General features: G+C 57.7%; 1 protein-coding gene across 3 annotated transcripts in view; it reads right to left on the bottom strand.

Annotated features, from left to right (window-relative positions):
* Nucleotides 1–17118, bottom strand: part of INTS15 (integrator complex subunit 15) — a 161926-nt gene that overhangs the window by 56098 nt on the left and 88710 nt on the right. For all 3 annotated transcript variants that reach the window (XM_086941346.1, XM_086941347.1, XM_086941348.1), the window contains exon 7: nt 16231–16270. In XM_086941346.1, the coding sequence (XP_086797472.1) occupies nt 16231–16270 (40 nt within the window). The remainder of the gene's footprint in view (nt 1–16230; nt 16271–17118) is intronic.

Here is a 17118-nt window from a genome sequence, read left to right as displayed (position 1 = left end):
GGAAGGGCGGGTGGGTGGGTGGGATAAGTAGCAACCAGGAAGGGCGGGTGGGTGGGTGGGATAAGTAGCAACCAGGAAGGGCGGGTGGGTGGGTGGGATAAGTAGCAACCAGGAAGGGCGGGTGGGTGGGTGGGTGGGATAAGTAGCAACCAGGAAGGGCAGGTGGGTGGGTGGGATAAGTAGCAACCAGGAAGGGCAGGTGGGTGGGTGGGATAAGTAGCAACCAGGAAGGGCGGGTGGGTGGGTGGGATAAGTAGCAACCAGGAAGGGCGGGTGGGTGGGTGGGAATAAGTAGCAACCAGGAAGGGCGGGTGGGTGGGTGGGAATAAGTAGCAACCAGGAAGGGCGGGTGGGTGGGTGGGAATAAGTAGCAACCAGGAAGGGCGGGTGGGTGGGTGGGAATAAGTAGCAACCAGGAAGGGCGGGTGGGTGGGTGGGATTAAGTAGCAACCAGGAAGGGCGGGTGGGTGGGATTAAGTAGCAACCAGGAAGGGCGGGTGGGTGGGTGGGAATAAGTAGCAACCAGGAAGGGCGGGTGGGTGGGTGGGAATAAGTAGCAACCAGGAAGGGCGGGTGGGTGGGTGGGAATAAGTAGCAACCAGGAAGGGCGGGTGGGTGGGTGGGATTAAGTAGCAACCAGGAAGGGCGGGTGGGTGGGTGGGATTAAGTAGCAACCAGGAAGGGCGGGTGGGTGGGTGGGATTAAGTAGCAACCAGGAAGGGCGGGTGGGTGGGTGGGATTAAGTAGCAACCAGGAAGGGCGGGTGGGTGGGTGGGATTAAGTAGCAACCAGGAAGGGCGGGTGGGTGGGTGGGATTAAGTAGCAACCAGGAAGGGCGGGTGGGTGGGATTAAGTAGCAACCAGGAAGGGCGGGTGGGTGGGATTAAGTAGCAACCAGGAAGGGCGGGTGGGTGGGATTAAGTAGCAACCAGGAAGGGCGGGTGGGTGGGATTAAGTAGCAACCAGGAAGGGCGGGTGGGTGGGTGGGAATAAGTAGCAACCAGGAAGGGCGGGTGGGTGGGTGGGTGGGATTAAGTAGCAACCAGGAAGGGCGGGTGGGTGGGATTAAGTAGCAACCAGGAAGGGCGGGTGGGTGGGTGGGAATAAGTAGCAACCAGGAAGGGCGGGTGGGTGGGTGGGAATAAGTAGCAACCAGGAAGGGCGGGTGGGTGGGAATAAGTAGCAACCAGGAAGGGCGGGTGGGTGGGTGGGATTAAGTAGCAACCAGGAAGGGCGGGTGGGTGGGTGGGATTAAGTAGCAACCAGGAAGGGCGGGTGGGTGGGTGGGATTAAGTAGCAACCAGGAAGGGCGGGTGGGTGGGATTAAGTAGCAACCAGGAAGGGCGGGTGGGTGGGATTAAGTAGCAACCAGGAAGGGCGGGTGGGTGGGATTAAGTAGCAACCAGGAAGGGCGGGTGGGTGGGATTAAGTAGCAACCAGGAAGGGCGGGTGGGTGGGATTAAGTAGCAACCAGGAAGGGCGGGTGGGTGGGATTAAGTAGCAACCAGGAAGGGCGGGTGGGTGGGTAAGGGATTAAGTAGCAACCAGGAAGGGTGGGTGGGTGGGTGGGATTAAGTAGCAACCAGGAAGGGTGGGTGGGTGGGTGGGATTAAGTAGCAACCAGGAAGGGCGGGTGGGTGGGTGGGATTAGGTAGCAACCAGGAAGGGCGGGCGGGTGGGTGGGATTAAGTAGCAACCAGGAAGGGCGGGTGGGTGGGTGGGATTAAGTAGCAACCAGGAAGGGCGGGTGGGTGGGTGGGATTAAGTAGCAACCAGGAAGGGCGGGTGGGTGGGTGGGATTAAGTAGCAACCAGGAAGGGCGGGTGGGTGGGTGGGATTAAGTAGCAACCAGGAAGGGCGGGTGGGTGGGTGGGATTGGCTTAAGTAGCAACCAGGAAGGGCGGGTTAGTGGGTGGGATTGGCTTAAGTAGCAACCAGGAAGGGCGGGTGGGTAGGCTTAAGTAGCAACCAGGAAGGGCGGGTGGGTGGGTGGGGTTTTAAGTAGCAACCAGGAAGGGCGGGTGGGTGGGTGGGGTTTTAAGTAGCAACCAGGAAGGGCGGGTGGGTGGGTGGGGTTTTAAGTAGCAACCAGGAAGGGCGGGTGGGTGGGTGGGATTAAGTAGCAACCAGGAAGGGCGGGTGGGTGGGTGGGATTAAGTAGCAACCAGGAAGGGCGGGTGGGTGGGTGGGTGGGATTAAGTAGCAACTAGGAAGGGCGGGTGGGTGGGTGGTTGGGATTAAGTAGCAACCAGGAAGGGCGGGTGGGTGGGTGGGTGGTTGGGATTGGCTTAAGTAGCAACCAGGAAGGGCGGGTGGGTGGGTGGTTGGGATTGGCTTAAGTAGCAACCAGGAAGGGCGGGTGGGTGGTTGGGATTGGCTTAAGTAGCAACCAGGAAGGGCGGGTGGGTGGGTGGGTGGTTGGGATTGGCTTAAGTAGCAACCAGGAAGGGCAGGTGGGTGGGTGGGATTGGCTTAAGTAGCAACCAGGAAGGGCGGGTTAGTGGGTGGGATTGGCTTAAGTAGCAACCAGGAAGGGCGGGTGGGTGGGTGGGAATAAGTAGCAACCAGGAAGGGCGGGTGGGTGGGTGGGAATAAGTAGCAACCAGGAAGGGCGGGTGGGTGGGTGGGAATAAGTAGCAACCAGGAAGGGCGGGTGGGTGGGCTTAAGTAGCAACCAGGAAGGGCGGGTGGGTGGGCTTAAGTAGCAACCAGGAAGGGCGGGTGGGTGGGCTTAAGTAGCAACCAGGAAGGGCGGGTGGGTGGGCTTAAGTAGCAACCAGGAAGGGCGGGTGGGTGGGCTTAAGTAGCAACCAGGAAGGGCGGGTGGGTGGGTGGGATTAAGTAGCAACCAGGAAGGGCGGGTGGGTGGGTGGGATTAAGTAGCAACCAGGAAGGGCGGGTGGGTGGGTGGGATTAAGTAGCAACCAGGAAGGGCGGGTGGGTGGGTGGGATTAAGTAGCAACCAGGAAGGGCGGGTGGGTGGGTGGGAATAAGTAGCAACCAGGAAGGGCGGGTGGGTGGGTGGGAATAAGTAGCAACCAGGAAGGGCGGGTGGGTGGGTGGGATTAAGTAGCAACCAGGAAGGGCGGGTGGGTGGGTGGGATTAAGTAGCAACCAGGAAGGGCGGGTGGGTGGGTGGGATTAAGTAGCAACCAGGAAGGGCGGGGTGGGTGGGTGGGATTAAGTAGCAACCAGGAAGGGCGGGTGGGTGGGTGGGATTAAGTAGCAACCAGGAAGGGCGGGTGGGTGGGTGGGATTAAGTAGCAACCAGGAAGGGCGGGTGGGTGGGATTAAGTAGCAACCAGGAAGGGCGGGTGGGTGGGATTAAGTAGCAACCAGGAAGGGCGGGTGGGTGGATTAAGTAGCAACCAGGAAGGGCGGGGTGGGTGGGATTAAGTAGCAACCAGGAAGGGCGGGTGGGTGGGTAAGGGATTAAGTAGCAACCAGGAAGGGTGGGTGGGTGGGTGGGATTAAGTAGCAACCAGGAAGGGTGGGTGGGTGGGTGGGATTAAGTAGCAACCAGGAAGGGTGGGTGGGTGGGTGGGATTAAGTAGCAACCAGGAAGGGCGGGTGGGTGGGATTAAGTAGCAACCAGGAAGGGCGGTGGGTGGGTGGGATTAAGTAGCAACCAGGAAGGGCGGGTGGGTGGGTGGGATTAAGTAGCAACCAGGAAGGGCGGGTGGGTGGGTGGGATTAAGTAGCAACCAGGAAGGGCGGGTGGGTGGGTGGGATTAAGTAGCAACCAGGAAGGGCGGGTGGGTGGGGTGGGATTAAGTAGCAACCAGGAAGGGCGGGTGGGTGGGTGGGATTAAGTAGCAACCAGGAAGGGCAGGTGGGTGGGTGGGATTGGCTTAAGTAGCAACCAGGAAGGGCGGGTTAGTGGGTGGGATTGGCTTAAGTAGCAACCAGGGAAGGGCGGGTGGGTAGGCTTAAGTAGCAACCAGGAAGGGCGGGTGGGTGGGTGGGGTTTTAAGTAGCAACCAGGAAGGGCGGGTGGGTGGGTGGGATTAAGTAGCAACCAGGAAGGGCGGGTGGGTGGGTGGGATTAAGTAGCAACCAGGAAGGGCGGGTGGGTGGGTGGGATTAAGTAGCAACCAGGAAGGGCGGTGGGTGGGTGGGATTAAGTAGCAACCAGGAAGGGCGGGTGGGTGGGTGGGTGGGATTAAGTAGCAACTAGGAAGGGCGGGGTGGGTGGGTGGTTGGGATTAAGTAGCAACCAGGAAGGGCGGGTGGGTGGGTGGGTGGTTGGGATTGGCTTAAGTAGCAACCAGAAGGGCGGGTGGGTGGGTGGGTGGGTGGTTGGGATTGGCTTAAGTAGCAACCAGGAAGGGCGGGTGGGTGGGTGGGTGGTTGGGATTGGCTTAAGTAGCAACCAGGAAGGGCGGGTGGGTGGGTGGGTGGTTGGGATTGGCTTAAGTAGCAACCAGGAAGGGCGGGTGGGTGGGTGGGTGGTTGGGATTGGCTTAAGTAGCAACCAGGAAGGGCGGTGGGTGGGTGGGTGGTTGGGATTGGCTTAAGTAGCAACCAGGAAGGGCAGGTGGGTGGGTGGGATTGGCTTAAGTAGCAACCAGGAAGGGCGGGTTAGTGGGTGGGATTGGCTTAAGTAGCAACCAGGAAGGGCGGGTGGGTGGGTGGGAATAAGTAGCAACCAGGAAGGGCGGGTGGGTGGGTGGGAATAAGTAGCAACCAGGAAGGGCGGGTGGGTGGGTGGGAATAAGTAGCAACCAGGAAGGGCGGGTGGGTGGGTGGGAATAAGTAGCAACCAGGAAGGGCGGGTGGGTGGGTGGGAATAAGTAGCAACCAGGAAGGGCGGGTGGGTGGGCTTAAGTAGCAACCAGGAAGGGCGGGTGGGTGGGCTTAAGTAGCAACCAGGAAGGGCGGGTGGGTGGGCTTAAGTAGCAACCAGGAAGGGCGGGTGGGTGGGCTTAAGTAGCAACCAGGAAGGGCGGGTGGGTGGGCTTAAGTAGCAACCAGGAAGGGCGGGTGGGTGGGCTTAAGTAGCAACCAGGAAGGGCGGGTGGGTGGGCTTAAGTAGCAACCAGGAAGGGCGGGTTGGGCTTGTGGGCTTAAGTAGCAACCAGGAAGGGCGGGTTGGGCTTGTGGGCCTAATTAGCAACCAGGAAGGGCGGGTGGGTGGGTGGGTGGGATAATTAGCAACCAGGAAGGGCGGGTGGGTGGGTGGGATAAGTAGCAACCAGGAAGGGCGGGTGGGTGGGTGGTTGGGATTGGCTTAAGTAGCAACCAGGAAGGGCGGGTGGGTGGGTGGGTGGGTGGGTGGTTGGGATTGGCTTAAGTAGCTACCAGGAAGGGCGGGTGGGTGGTTGGGATTGGCTTAAGTAGCAACCAGGAAGGGCAGGTGGGTGGGTGGGATTGCCTTAAGTAGCAACCAGGAAGGGCGGGTGAGTGGGTGGGATTGGCTTAAGTAGCAACCAGGAAGGGCGGGTGGGTGGGCTTAAGTAGCAACCAGGAAGGGCGGGTGGGTGGGCTTAAGTAGCAACCAGGAAGGGCGGGTGGGTGGGCTTAAGTAGCAACCAGGAAGGGTGGGTGGGCTTAAGTAGCAACCAGGAAGGGCGGGTGGGTGGGCTTAAGTAGCAACCAGGAAGGGCGGGTGGGTGGGCTTAAGTAGCAACCAGGAAGGGCGGGTGGGTGGGCTTAAGTAGCAACCAGGAAGGGCGGGTGGGTGGGTTTAAGTAGCAACCAGGAAGGGCGGGTGGGTGGGCTTAAGTAGCAACCAGGAAGGGCGGGTGGGTGGGCTTAAGTAGCAACCAGGACGGGTGGGTGGGCTTAATTAGCAATCAGGAAGGGCGGGTTGGGCTTGTGGGCTTAATTAGCAACCAGGAAGGGCGGGTGGGTGGGTGGGATAAGTAGCAACCAGGAAGGGCGGGTGGGTGGGTGGGATAAGTAGCAACCAGGAAGGGCGGGTGGGTGGGTGGGATAAGTAGCAACCAGGAAGGGCGGGTGGGTGGGTGGGATAAGTAGCAACCAGGAAGGGCGGGTGGGTGGGTGGGATAAGTAGCAACCAGGAAGGGCGGGTGGGTGGGATAAGTAGCAACCAGGAAGGGCGGGTGGGATAAGTAGCAACCAGGAAGGGCGGGTGGGATAAGTAGCAACCAGGAAGGGCGGGTGGGATAAGTAGCAACCAGGAAGGGCGGGTGGGATAAGTAGCAACCAGGAAGGGCGGGTGGGTGGGTGGGATAAGTAGCAACCAGGAAGGGCGGGTGGGTGGGTGGGATAAGTAGCAACCAGGAAGGGCGGGTGGGTGGGTGGGATAAGTAGCAACCAGGAAGAGCGGGTGGGTGGGTGGGATAAGTAGCAACCAGGAAGGGCGGGTGGGTGGGTGGGATAAGTAGCAACCAGGAAGGGCGGGTGGGTGGGTGGGATAAGTAGCAACCAGGAAGGGCGGGTGGGTGGGTGGGATAAGTAGCAACCAGGAAGGGCGGGTGGGTGGGTGGGATAAGTAGCAACCAGGAAGGGCGGGTGGGTGGGTGGGATAAGTAGCAACCAGGAAGGGCGGGTGGGTGGGATAAGTAGCAACCAGGAAGGGCGGGTGGGTGGGATAAGTAGCAACCAGGAAGGGCGGGTGGGTGGGTGGGTGGGTGGGATAAGTAGCAACCAGGAAGGGCGGGTGGGTGGGTGGGATAAGTAGCAACCAGGAAGGGCGGGTGGGTGGGTGGGATAAGTAGCAACCAGGAAGGGCGGGTGGGTGGGATAAGTAGCAACCAGGAAGGCGGGTGGGTGGGTGGGATAAGTAGCAACCAGGAAGGGCGGGTGGGTGGGTGGGATAAGTAGCAACCAGGAAGGGCGGGTGGGATAAGTAGCAACCAGGAAGGGCGGGTGGGTGGGTGGGTGGGATAAGTAGCAACCAGGAAGGGCGGGTGGGTGGGTGGGATAAGTAGCAACCAGGAAGGGCGGGTGGGTGGGTGGGATAAGTAGCAACCAGGAAGGGCGGGTGGGTGGGTGGGATAAGTAGCAACCAGGAAGGGCGGGTGGGTGGGTGGGATAAGTAGCAACCAGGGCGGGTGGGTGGGTGGGTGGGTGGGATAAGTAGCAACCAGGAAGGGCTTGGGATAAGTAGCAACCAGGAAGGGCGGGTGGGTGGGTGGGATAAGTAGCAACCAGGAAGGGCGGGTGGGTGGGTGGGATAAGTAGCAACCAGGAAGGGCGGGTGGGTGGGTGGGATAAGTAGCAACCAAGAAGGGCGGGTGGGTGGGTGGGATAAGTAGCAACCAGGAAGGGCGGGTGGGTGGGTGGGTGGGATAAGTAGCAACCAGGAAGGGCGGGTGGGTTTGGGATAAGTAGCAACCAGGAAGGGCGTGTGGGTGGGTGGGTGGGTGGGATAAGTAGCAACCAGGAAGGGCGGGTGGGTGGGTGGGATAAGTAGCAACCAGGAAGGGCGGGTGGGTGGGTGGGATAAGTAGCAACCAGGAAGGGCGGGTGGGTGGGTGGGTGGGATAAGTAGCAACCAGGAAGGGCGGGTGGGTGGGATAAGTAGCAACCAGGGTGGGTGGGTGGGTGGGATAAGTAGCAACCAGGGTGGGTGGGTGGGTGGGATAAGTAGCAACCAGGGTGGGTGGGTGGGTGGGATAAGTAGCAACCAGGGTTGGTGGGTGGGATAAGTAGCAACCAGGGTGAGTTTGGGATAAGTAGCAACCTTTGGGATAAGTAGCAACCAGGGTGGGCGGGTGGGTGGGTGGGATAAGTAGCAACCCATTGGGTGGGATAAGTAGCAACCAGGAAGGGCGGGTGGGTGGGATAAGTAGCAACCAGGAAGGGTGGGTGGGTGGGATAAGTAGCAACCAGGAAGGGCGGGTGGGTGGGTGGGTGGGATAAGTAGCAACCAGGAAGGGCGGGTGGGTGGGTGGGATAAGTAGCAACCAGGAAGGGCGGGTGGGTGGGTGGGATAAGTAGCAACCAGGAAGGGCGGGTGGGTGGGAGGGATAAGTAGCAACCAGGAAGGGTGGGTGGGTGGGATAAGTAGCAACCAGGAAGGGCGGGTGGGTGGGTGGGATAAGTAGCAACCAGGAAGGGCGGGTGGGTGGGATAAGTAGCAACCAGGAGGGGCGGGTGGGTGGGTGGGATAAGTAGCAACCAGGAAGGGCGGGTGGGTGGGTGGGATAAGTAGCAACCAGGAAGGGCGGGTGGGTGGGATAAGTAGCAACCAGGAAGGGCGGGTGGGTGGGTGGGATAAGTAGCAACCAGGAAGGGCGGGTGGGTGGGTGGGATAAGTAGCAACCAGGAAGGGCGGGTGGGTGGGTGGGATAAGTAGCAACCAGGAAGGGCGGGTGGGTGGGTGGGATAAGTAGCAACCAGGAAGGGCGGGTGGGTGGGTGGGTGGGATAAGTAGCAACCAGGAGGGGCGGGTGGGATAAGTAGCAACCAGGAGGGGCGGGTGGGTGGGATAAGTAGCAACCAGGAGGGGCGGGTGGGTGGGTGGGATAAGTAGCAACCAGGAGGGGCGGGTGGGTGGGTGGGATAAGTAGCAACCAGGAGGGGTGGGCGGGTGGGTGGGAAAAGTAGAAACCAGGAGGGGCGGGTGGGTGGGTGGGATAAGTAGAAACCAGGAAGGGTGGGTGGGATAAGTAGATACCAGGAAGGGCGGGTGGGTGGGTGGGATTAAGGGCGGGTGGGTAGGATTAAGGGCGGGTGGGTGGGTGGGATTAAGTAGCAACCAGGAAGGGCGGGTGGGTGGGCTGGGCTTAAGTAGCAACCAGGAAGGGCGGGTGGGTGGACTGGGCTTAAGTAGCAACCAGGAAGGGCGGGTGAGTGGGTGGGTGGGTGGGATTAAGTAGCAACAAGGAAGGGCGGGTGGGTGGGATAAGTAGCAACAAGGAAGGGCGGGTGGGTGGGATAAGTAGCAACAAGGAAGGGCGGGTGGGTGGGATAAGTAGCAACAAGGAAGGGCGGGTGGGTGGGATAAGTAGCAACAAGGAAGGGCGGGTGGGTGGGATAAGTAGCAACAAGGAAGGGCGGGTGGGTGGGATAAGTAGCAACAAGGAAGGGCGGGTGGGTGGGATAAGTAGCAACAAGGAAGGGCGGGTGGGTGGGATAAGTAGCAACAAGGAAGGGCGGGTGGGTGGGATAAGTAGCAACAAGGAAGGGCGGGTGGGTGGGATAAGTAGCAACAAGGAAGGGCGGGTGGGTGGGATAAGTAGCAACAAGGAAGGGCGGGTGGGTGGGATAAGTAGCAACAAGGAAGGGCGGGTGGGTGGGATAAGTAGCAACAAGGAAGGGCGGGTGGGTGGGATAAGTAGCAACAAGGAAGGGCGGGTGGGTGGGATAAGAAGCAACAAGGAAGGGCGGGTGGGTGGGATAAGAAGCAACAAGGAAGGGCGGGTGGGTGGGATAAGTAGCAACAAGGAAGGGCGGGTGGGTTGGATAAGTAGCAACAAGGAAGGGCGGGTGGGTGGGATAAGTAGCAACAAGGAAGGGCGGGTGGGTGGGATAAGTAGCAACAAGGAAGGGCGGGTGGGTGGGATAAGTAGCAACAAGGAAGGGCGGGTGGGTGGGATAAGTAGCAACAAGGAAGGGCGGGTGGGTGGGGTAAGTAGCAACAAGGAAGGGCGGGTAGGTGGGATAAGTAGCAACCAGGGTGGGTGGGTGGGTGGGTGGGATAAGTAGCAACCAGGGTGGGTGGGTGGGTGGGTGGGATAAGTAGCAACCAGGGTGGGTGGGTGGGTAATAAGTAGCAACCAGGGTGGGTGGGTGGGTGGGTGGGATAAGTAGCAACCAGGGTGGGTGGGTGGGTGGGATAAGTAGCAACCAGGGTGGGTGGGTGGGTGGGATAAGTAGCAACCAGGGTGGGTGGGTGGGATAAGTAGCAACCAGGGAGGGTGGGTGGGTGGGATAAGTAGCAACCTGGGTGGGTGGGTGGGATAAGTAGCAACCAGGGTGGGTGGGTGGGTGGGTGGGATAAGTAGCAACCACGGGATAAGTAGCAACCAGGGTGGGTGGGTGGGTGGGATAAGTAGCAACCAGGGTGGGTGGGTGGGTGGGATAAGTAGCAACCAGGGTGGGTGGGTGGGTGGGATAAGTAGCAACCAGGAAGGGCGGGTGGGTGGGTGGGATAAGTAGCAACAAGGAAGGGCGGGTGGGTGGGTGGGATAAGTAGCAACAAGGAAGGGCGGGTGGGTGGGATAAGTAGCAACAAGGACGGGTGGGTGGGATAAGTAGCAACAAGGAAGGGCGGGTAGGTGGGATAAGTAGCAAACAGGGTGGGTGGGTGGGTGGGTGGGATAAGTAGCAACAAGGGTGGGTGGGTGGGTGGGTGGGTGGGATAAGTAGCAACCAGGGTGGGTAGGTGGGTGGGATAAGTAGCAACCAGGGTGGGTGGGTGGGTGGCATAAGTAGCAACCAGGGTGGGTGGGTGGGTGGGATAAGTAGCAACCAGGGTGGGTGGGCGGGTGGGATAAGTAGCAACCAGGGTGGGTGGGCGGGTGGGATAAGTAGCAACCAGGGTGGGTGGGTGGGTGGGATAAGTAGCAACCAGGGTGGGTGGGTGGGTGGGATAAGTAGCAACCAGGGTGGGTGGGTGGGTGGGATAAGTAGCAACCAGGGTGGGTGGGTGGGATAAGTAGCAACCAGGGTGGGTGGGTGGGTGGGTGGGATAAGTAGCAACCAGGAAGGGCGGGTGGGTGGGTGGGATAAGTAGCAACCAGGAAGGGCGGGCGGGTGGGTGGGATAAGTAGCAACCAGGAAGGGCGGGTGGGTGGGTGGGTGGGATAAGTAGCAACCAGGAAGGGCGGGTGGGTGGGATAAGTAGCAACCAGGAAGGGCGGGTGGGTGGGATAAGTAGCAACCAGGAAGGGCGGGTGGGTGGGATAAGTAGCAACCAAGAAGGGCGGGTGGGTGGGTGGGTGGGTGGGTGGGATAAGTAGCAACCAGGAAGGGCGGGTGGGTGGGTGGGCTAAGTAGCAACCAGGAAGGGCGGGTGGGTGGGTGGGCTAAGTAGCAACCAGGAAGGGCGGGTGGGTGGGTGGGCTAAGTAGCAACCAGGAAGGGCGGGTGGGTGGGTGGGCTAAGTAGCAACCAGGAAGGGCGGGTGGGTGGGTGGGCTAAGTAGCAACCAGGAAGGGCGGGTGGGTGGGTGGGCTAAGTAGCAACCAGGAAGGGCGGGCGGGTGGGTGGGCTAAGTAGCAACCAGGAAGGGCGGGCGGGTGGGTGGGCTAAGTAGCAACCAGGAAGGGCGGGTGGGTGGGTGGGCTAAGTAGCAACCAGGAAGGGCGGGTGGGTGGGTGGGCTAAGTAGCAACCAGGAAGGGCGGGTGGGTGGGTGGGATAAGTAGCAACCAGGAAGGGCGGGTGGGTGGGTGGGATAAGTAGCAACCAGGAAGGGCGGGTGGGTGGGATAAGTAGCAACCAGGAAGGGCGGGTGGGTGGGATAAGTAGCAACAAGGAAGGAAGGGCGGGCGGGTGGGTGGGATAAGTAGCAACAAGGAAGGAAGGGCGGGCGGGTGGGTGGGATAAGTAGCAACAAGGAAGGGCGGGCGGGTGGGTGGGATAAGTAGCAACAAGGAAGGGCGGGCGGGTGGGTGGGTGGGATAAGTAGCAACAAGGAAGGGCGGGCGGGTGGGTGGGATAAGTAGCAACAAGGAAGGGCGGGCGGGTGGGTGGGATAAGTAGCAACAAGGAAGGGCGGGCGGGTGGGTGGGATAAGTAGCAACAAGGAAGGGCGGGTGGGTGGGTGGGATAAGTAGCAACAAGGAAGGGCGGAAGGGCGGGTGGGTGGGTTGGGATAAGTAGCAACAAGGAAGGGCGGGTGGGTGGGTGGGATAAGTAGCAATAAGGAAGGGCGGGTGGGTGGGTGGGATAAGTAGCAACAAGGAAGGGCGGGTGGGTGGGTGGGATAAGTAGCAACCAGGAAGGGCGGGTGGGTGGGTGGGCTAAGTAGCAACCAGGAAGGGCGGGTGGGTGGGTGGGCTAAGTAGCAACCAGGAAGGGCGGGTGGGTGGGTGGGCTAAGTAGCAACCAGGAAGGGCGGGTGGGTGGGTGGGCTAAGTAGCAACCAGGAAGGGCGGGTGGGTGGGTGGGTGGGATAAGTAGCAACCAGGAAGGGTGGGTGGGTGGGTGGGCTAAGTAGCAACCAGGAAGGGCGGGTGGGTGGGATAAGTAGCAACAAGGAAGGAAGGGCGGGCGGGTGGGTGGGATAAGTAGCAACAAGGAAGGAAGGGCGGGCGGGTGGGATAAGTAGCAACAAGGAAGGAAGGGCGGGCGGGTGGGTGGGATAAGTAGCAACAAGGAAGGGCGGGCGGGTGGGTGGGATAAGTAGCAACAAGGAAGGGCGGGCGGGTGGGTGGGATAAGTAGCAACAAGGAAGGGCGGCGGGTGGGTGGGATAAGTAGCAACAAGGAAGGGCGGGCGGGTGGGTGGGATAAGTAGCAATAAGGAAGGGCGGGCGGGTGGGTGGGATAAGTAGCAACAAGGAAGGGCGGGCGGGTGGGTGGGATAAGTAGCAACAAGGAAGGGCGGGTGGGTGGGTGGGATAAGTAGCAACAAGGAAGGGCGGGTGGGTGGGTTGGGATAAGTAGCAACAAGGAAGGGCGGGTGGGTGGGATAAGTAGCAACAAGGAAGGGCGGGTGGGTGGGGTGGGATAAGTAGCAACAAGGAAGGGCGGGTGGGTGGGTGGGATAAGTAGCAACAAGGAAGGGCGGGTGGGTGGGTGGGATAAGTAGCAACAAGGAAGGGCGGGTGGGTGGGTGGGATAAGTAGCAACAAGGAAGGGCGGGTGGGTGGGTGGGATAAGTAGCAACAAGGAAGGGCGGGTGGGTGGGTGGGATAAGTAGCAACAAGGAAGGGCGGGTGGGTGGGTGGGATAAGTAGCAACAAGGAAGGGCGGGTGGGTGGGTGGGATAAGTAGCAACAAGGAAGGGCGGGTGGGTGGGTGGGATAAGTAGCAACTAGGAAGGGCGAGTAGGAGGGAGGGATAAGTAGCAACCATGGCGGGTAGTTGGGATTGAATCACTGCGTCAGCAGAGGTAGGACTTTAATACTTTTGAAGCTATCAGTACTTGCAGAAACAGCAGGTAGTGAGGAGGGCTCATGCTGCCCAATTAGAAGGCAGCAAATGAAAGAGACAATGAAGCCTGCAAATGGTAAGCAATTGGCAGGCTCCAAGCCCCGAATTCAAAACCATAACTCTTGCAAGCAAGAGCACATGTACTACTGCAGAAGTAATCATGCAGGCAAGACCTAAAAAGTTCCTATGCAAAAACCTGTTGACTGCAAATCTTCAGGAGACACATGCCGAGAACACATGCAATCCTCACTAAAGAAAAATCACAAGTTATTAATCAGTCCCAACTCAAGAGTAACCAATTATGGGCATGGCATCCCACAGACCAAATCTGCCAAATAACACAGAATTCAAGATAAACTTGTGGGATAAGTAGCAACAAGGAAGGAAGGGCGGGCGGGTGGGTGGGATAAGTAGCAACAAGGAAGGAAGGGCGGGCGGGTGGGTGGGATAAGTAGCAACAAGGAAGGGCGGGCGGGTGGGTGGGATAAGTAGCAACAAGGAAGGGCGGGCGGGTGGGTGGGTGGGTGGGATAAGTAGCAACAAGGAAGGGCGGGCGGGTGGGTGGGATAAGTAGCAACAAGGAAGGGCGGGCGGGTGGGTGGGATAAGTAGCAACAAGGAAGGGCGGGCGGGTGGGTGGGATAAGTAGCAACAAGGAAGGGCGGGCGGGTGGGTGGGATAAGTAGCAACAAGGAAGGGCGGGTGGGTGGGTGGGATAAGTAGCAACAAGGAAGGGCGGAAGGGCGGGTGGGTGGGTTGGGATAAGTAGCAACAAGGAAGGGCGGGTGGGTGGGTGGGATAAGTAGCAATAAGGAAGGGCGGGTGGGTGGGTGGGATAAGTAGCAACAAGGAAGGGCGGGTGGGTGGGTGGGATAAGTAGCAACCAGGAAGGGCGGGTGGGTGGGTGGGCTAAGTAGCAACCAGGAAGGGCGGGTGGGTGGGTGGGCTAAGTAGCAACCAGGAAGGGCGGGTGGGTGGGTGGGCTAAGTAGCAACCAGGAAGGGCGGGTGGGTGGGTGGGCTAAGTAGCAACCAGGAAGGGCGGGTGGGTGGGTGGGTGGGATAAGTAGCAACCAGGAAGGGCGGGTGGGTGGGTGGGTGGGATAAGTAGCAACCAGGAAGGGTGGGTGGGTGGGTGGGCTAAGTAGCAACCAGGAAGGGTGGGTGGGTGGGTGGGCTAAGTAGCAACCAGGAAGGGCGGGTGGGTGGGATAAGTAGCAACAAGGAAGGAAGGGCGGGCGGGTGGGTGGGATAAGTAGCAACAAGGAAGGAAGGGCGGGCGGGTGGGATAAGTAGCAACAAGGAAGGAAGGGCGGGCGGGTGGGTGGGATAAGTAGCAACAAGGAAGGGCGGGCGGGTGGGTGGGATAAGTAGCAACAAGGAAGGGCGGGCGGGTGGGTGGGATAAGTAGCAACAAGGAAGGGCGGCGGGTGGGTGGGATAAGTAGCAACAAGGAAGGGCGGGCGGGTGGGTGGGATAAGTAGCAATAAGGAAGGGCGGGCGGGTGGGTGGGATAAGTAGCAACAAGGAAGGGCGGGCGGGTGGGTGGGATAAGTAGCAACAAGGAAGGGCGGGTGGGTGGGTGGGTGGGATAAGTAGCAACAAGGAAGGGCGGGCGGGTGGGTGGGATAAGTAGCAACAAGGAAGGGCGGGCGGGTGGGTGGGATAAGTAGCAACAAGGAAGGGCGGGCGGGTGGGTGGGATAAGTAGCAACAAGGAAGGGCGGGTGGGTGGGTGGGATAAGTAGCAACAAGGAAGGGCGGGTGGGTGGGTGGGATAAGTAGCAACAAGGAAGGGCGGAAGGGCGGGTGGGTGGGTTGGGATAAGTAGCAACAAGGAAGGGCGGGTGGGTGGGTGGGATAAGTAGCAACAAGGAAGGGCGGGCGGGTGGGTGGGATAAGTAGCAATAAGGAAGGGCGGGCGGGTGGGTGGGATAAGTAGCAATAAGGAAGGGCGGGCGGGTGGGTGGGATAAGTAGCAACAAGGAAGGGCGGGTGGGTGGGTGGGATAAGTAGCAACAAGGAAGGGCGGCGGGTGGGTGGGATAAGTAGCAACAAGGAAGGGCGGGCGGGTGGGTGGGATAAGTAGCAATAAGGAAGGGCGGGCGGGTGGGTGGGATAAGTAGCAACAAGGAAGGGCGGGCGGGTGGGTGGGACAAGTAGCAACAAGGAAGGGCGGAAGGGCGGGTGGGTGGGTTGGGATAAGTAGCAACAAGGAAGGGCGGGTGGGTGGGTGGGATAAGTAGCAACAAGGAAGGGCGGCGGGTGGGTGGGATAAGTAGCAACAAGGAAGGGCGGGCGGGTGGGTGGGATAAGTAGCAATAAGGAAGGGCGGGTGGGTGGGATAAGTAGCAACTAGGAAGGGCGAGTAGGAGGGAGGGATAAGTAGCAACCATGGCGGGTAGTTGGGATTGAATCACTGCGTCAGCAGAGGTAGGACTTTAATACTTTTGAAGCTATCAGTACTTGCAGAAACAGCAGGTAGTGAGGAGGGCTCATGCTGCCCAATTAGAAGGCAGCAAATGAAAGAGACAATGAAGCCTGCAAATGGTAAGCAATTGGCAGGCTCCAAGCCCCGAATTCAAAACCATAACTCTTGCAAGCAAGAGCACATGTACTACTGCAGAAGTAATCATGCAGGCAAGACCTAAAAAGTTCCTATGCAAAAACCTGTTGACTGCAAATCTTCAGGAGACACATGCCGAGAACACATGCAATCCTCACTAAAGAAAAATCACAAGTTATTAATCAGTCCCAACTCAAGAGTAACCAATTATGGGCATGGCATCCCACAGACCAAATCTGCCAAATAACACAGAATTCAAGATAAACTTGTATCTATTTGCATCCTTAACACATGCCTTTCAAGGTCCATCCATAATCCCCACACCTTCTTTATCCAGTGTTTAGACTTGCTTTCATAAGATTCTTCCACTTTCCTTTCAATGCATCTCCTTTGTGACACATTAGTGTCCACTTTTACTTGAACCCCAGGGAACATCTATTTTAGAATAGATTTTTTCAAGCTTAACCTCAGACTGAATTTAGAACTCGGAGGTCTAACAGTTTTGCCAATACCACTTGATACTGTACTAATGAATGAACGAAGAGTAAAAGAAGCACTCCCACACAGTGCAAAGTGCTATCCATGCTTATAAACGCTTCAACCCCCCCTTTTAGGGGTTGTAAGTGCTTTACAAATCCTACATTAAAATACTTACTTATTGTGTGGAAGTCTAGAGCACACTGTTCTTAAATCATCTACAAAAAGAAATGCAAACATGAGAAATTAGTAAATGTGCAGAAAAAATGTGGAAACTGTTTAAACAGTCTCTATGCACTAGTGTGATATTAATTAACAAATGCACTTCAGCAACCCAGCAGGGTGTGAAGCATTCAACAAATACAAATGCAGTACATAGTGCCACTATCATATAGGTATGATGCTGATAGCTGACAGAATTAACTACTTATTATTTGAAATATTGTACTGATTTGACTAGTCAATCCAGTCCAAGGCACAACTGTAACTGCGATTCATATATAACGGATTTGTTAGCAAATAAATCACCAACCCGTTATACCAGGTTGAATTTAAATAACCATGAATGGAACAGCACATATCAACAAACAAAAAAAACCTGAAATCCACCTGGTAACTATATTTAAGCAATTCGTAAGGTTTCTTTGAGGAGAAAAAATAATTCATAAATACACTGTTTATTTATATAAATTATGGGTATTTTCTTCGTGCAACAAGGAAAAAACATTTCGAAAAAAATGATTAAATAGAATATTCATTCAAATCTATTCCCCTAAACAGGAGGATCATCACACTGAATTCAGTCAAAAGCTACACGTCAACTTAAACAAAACAACTAAATCATCTGGAGGGATTACACGATTCAAATCAATTCACTTCATCTTCATAGTGCAAGATAATTGAACTATAAAAACAAGTCACTTACCAGTACACTGTAGTTCTCCAGCATTGATATCTTTTATAGATTCACATGCTTGAATCTTCCCCGTCATGGTGGGAATCCCACGGTAACAGTAAAATAGCAGTATAAAAGCTAAAAGGACAATCTCCTTGGAGAATTAACAGT

Source organism: Lissotriton vulgaris, chromosome 10 (assembly GCF_964263255.1).
Source record: "Lissotriton vulgaris chromosome 10, aLisVul1.2, whole genome shotgun sequence".
NCBI lineage: Eukaryota > Metazoa > Chordata > Amphibia > Caudata > Salamandridae > Lissotriton > Lissotriton vulgaris.
This window is presented reverse-complemented; position numbering and strand designations above follow the sequence as displayed.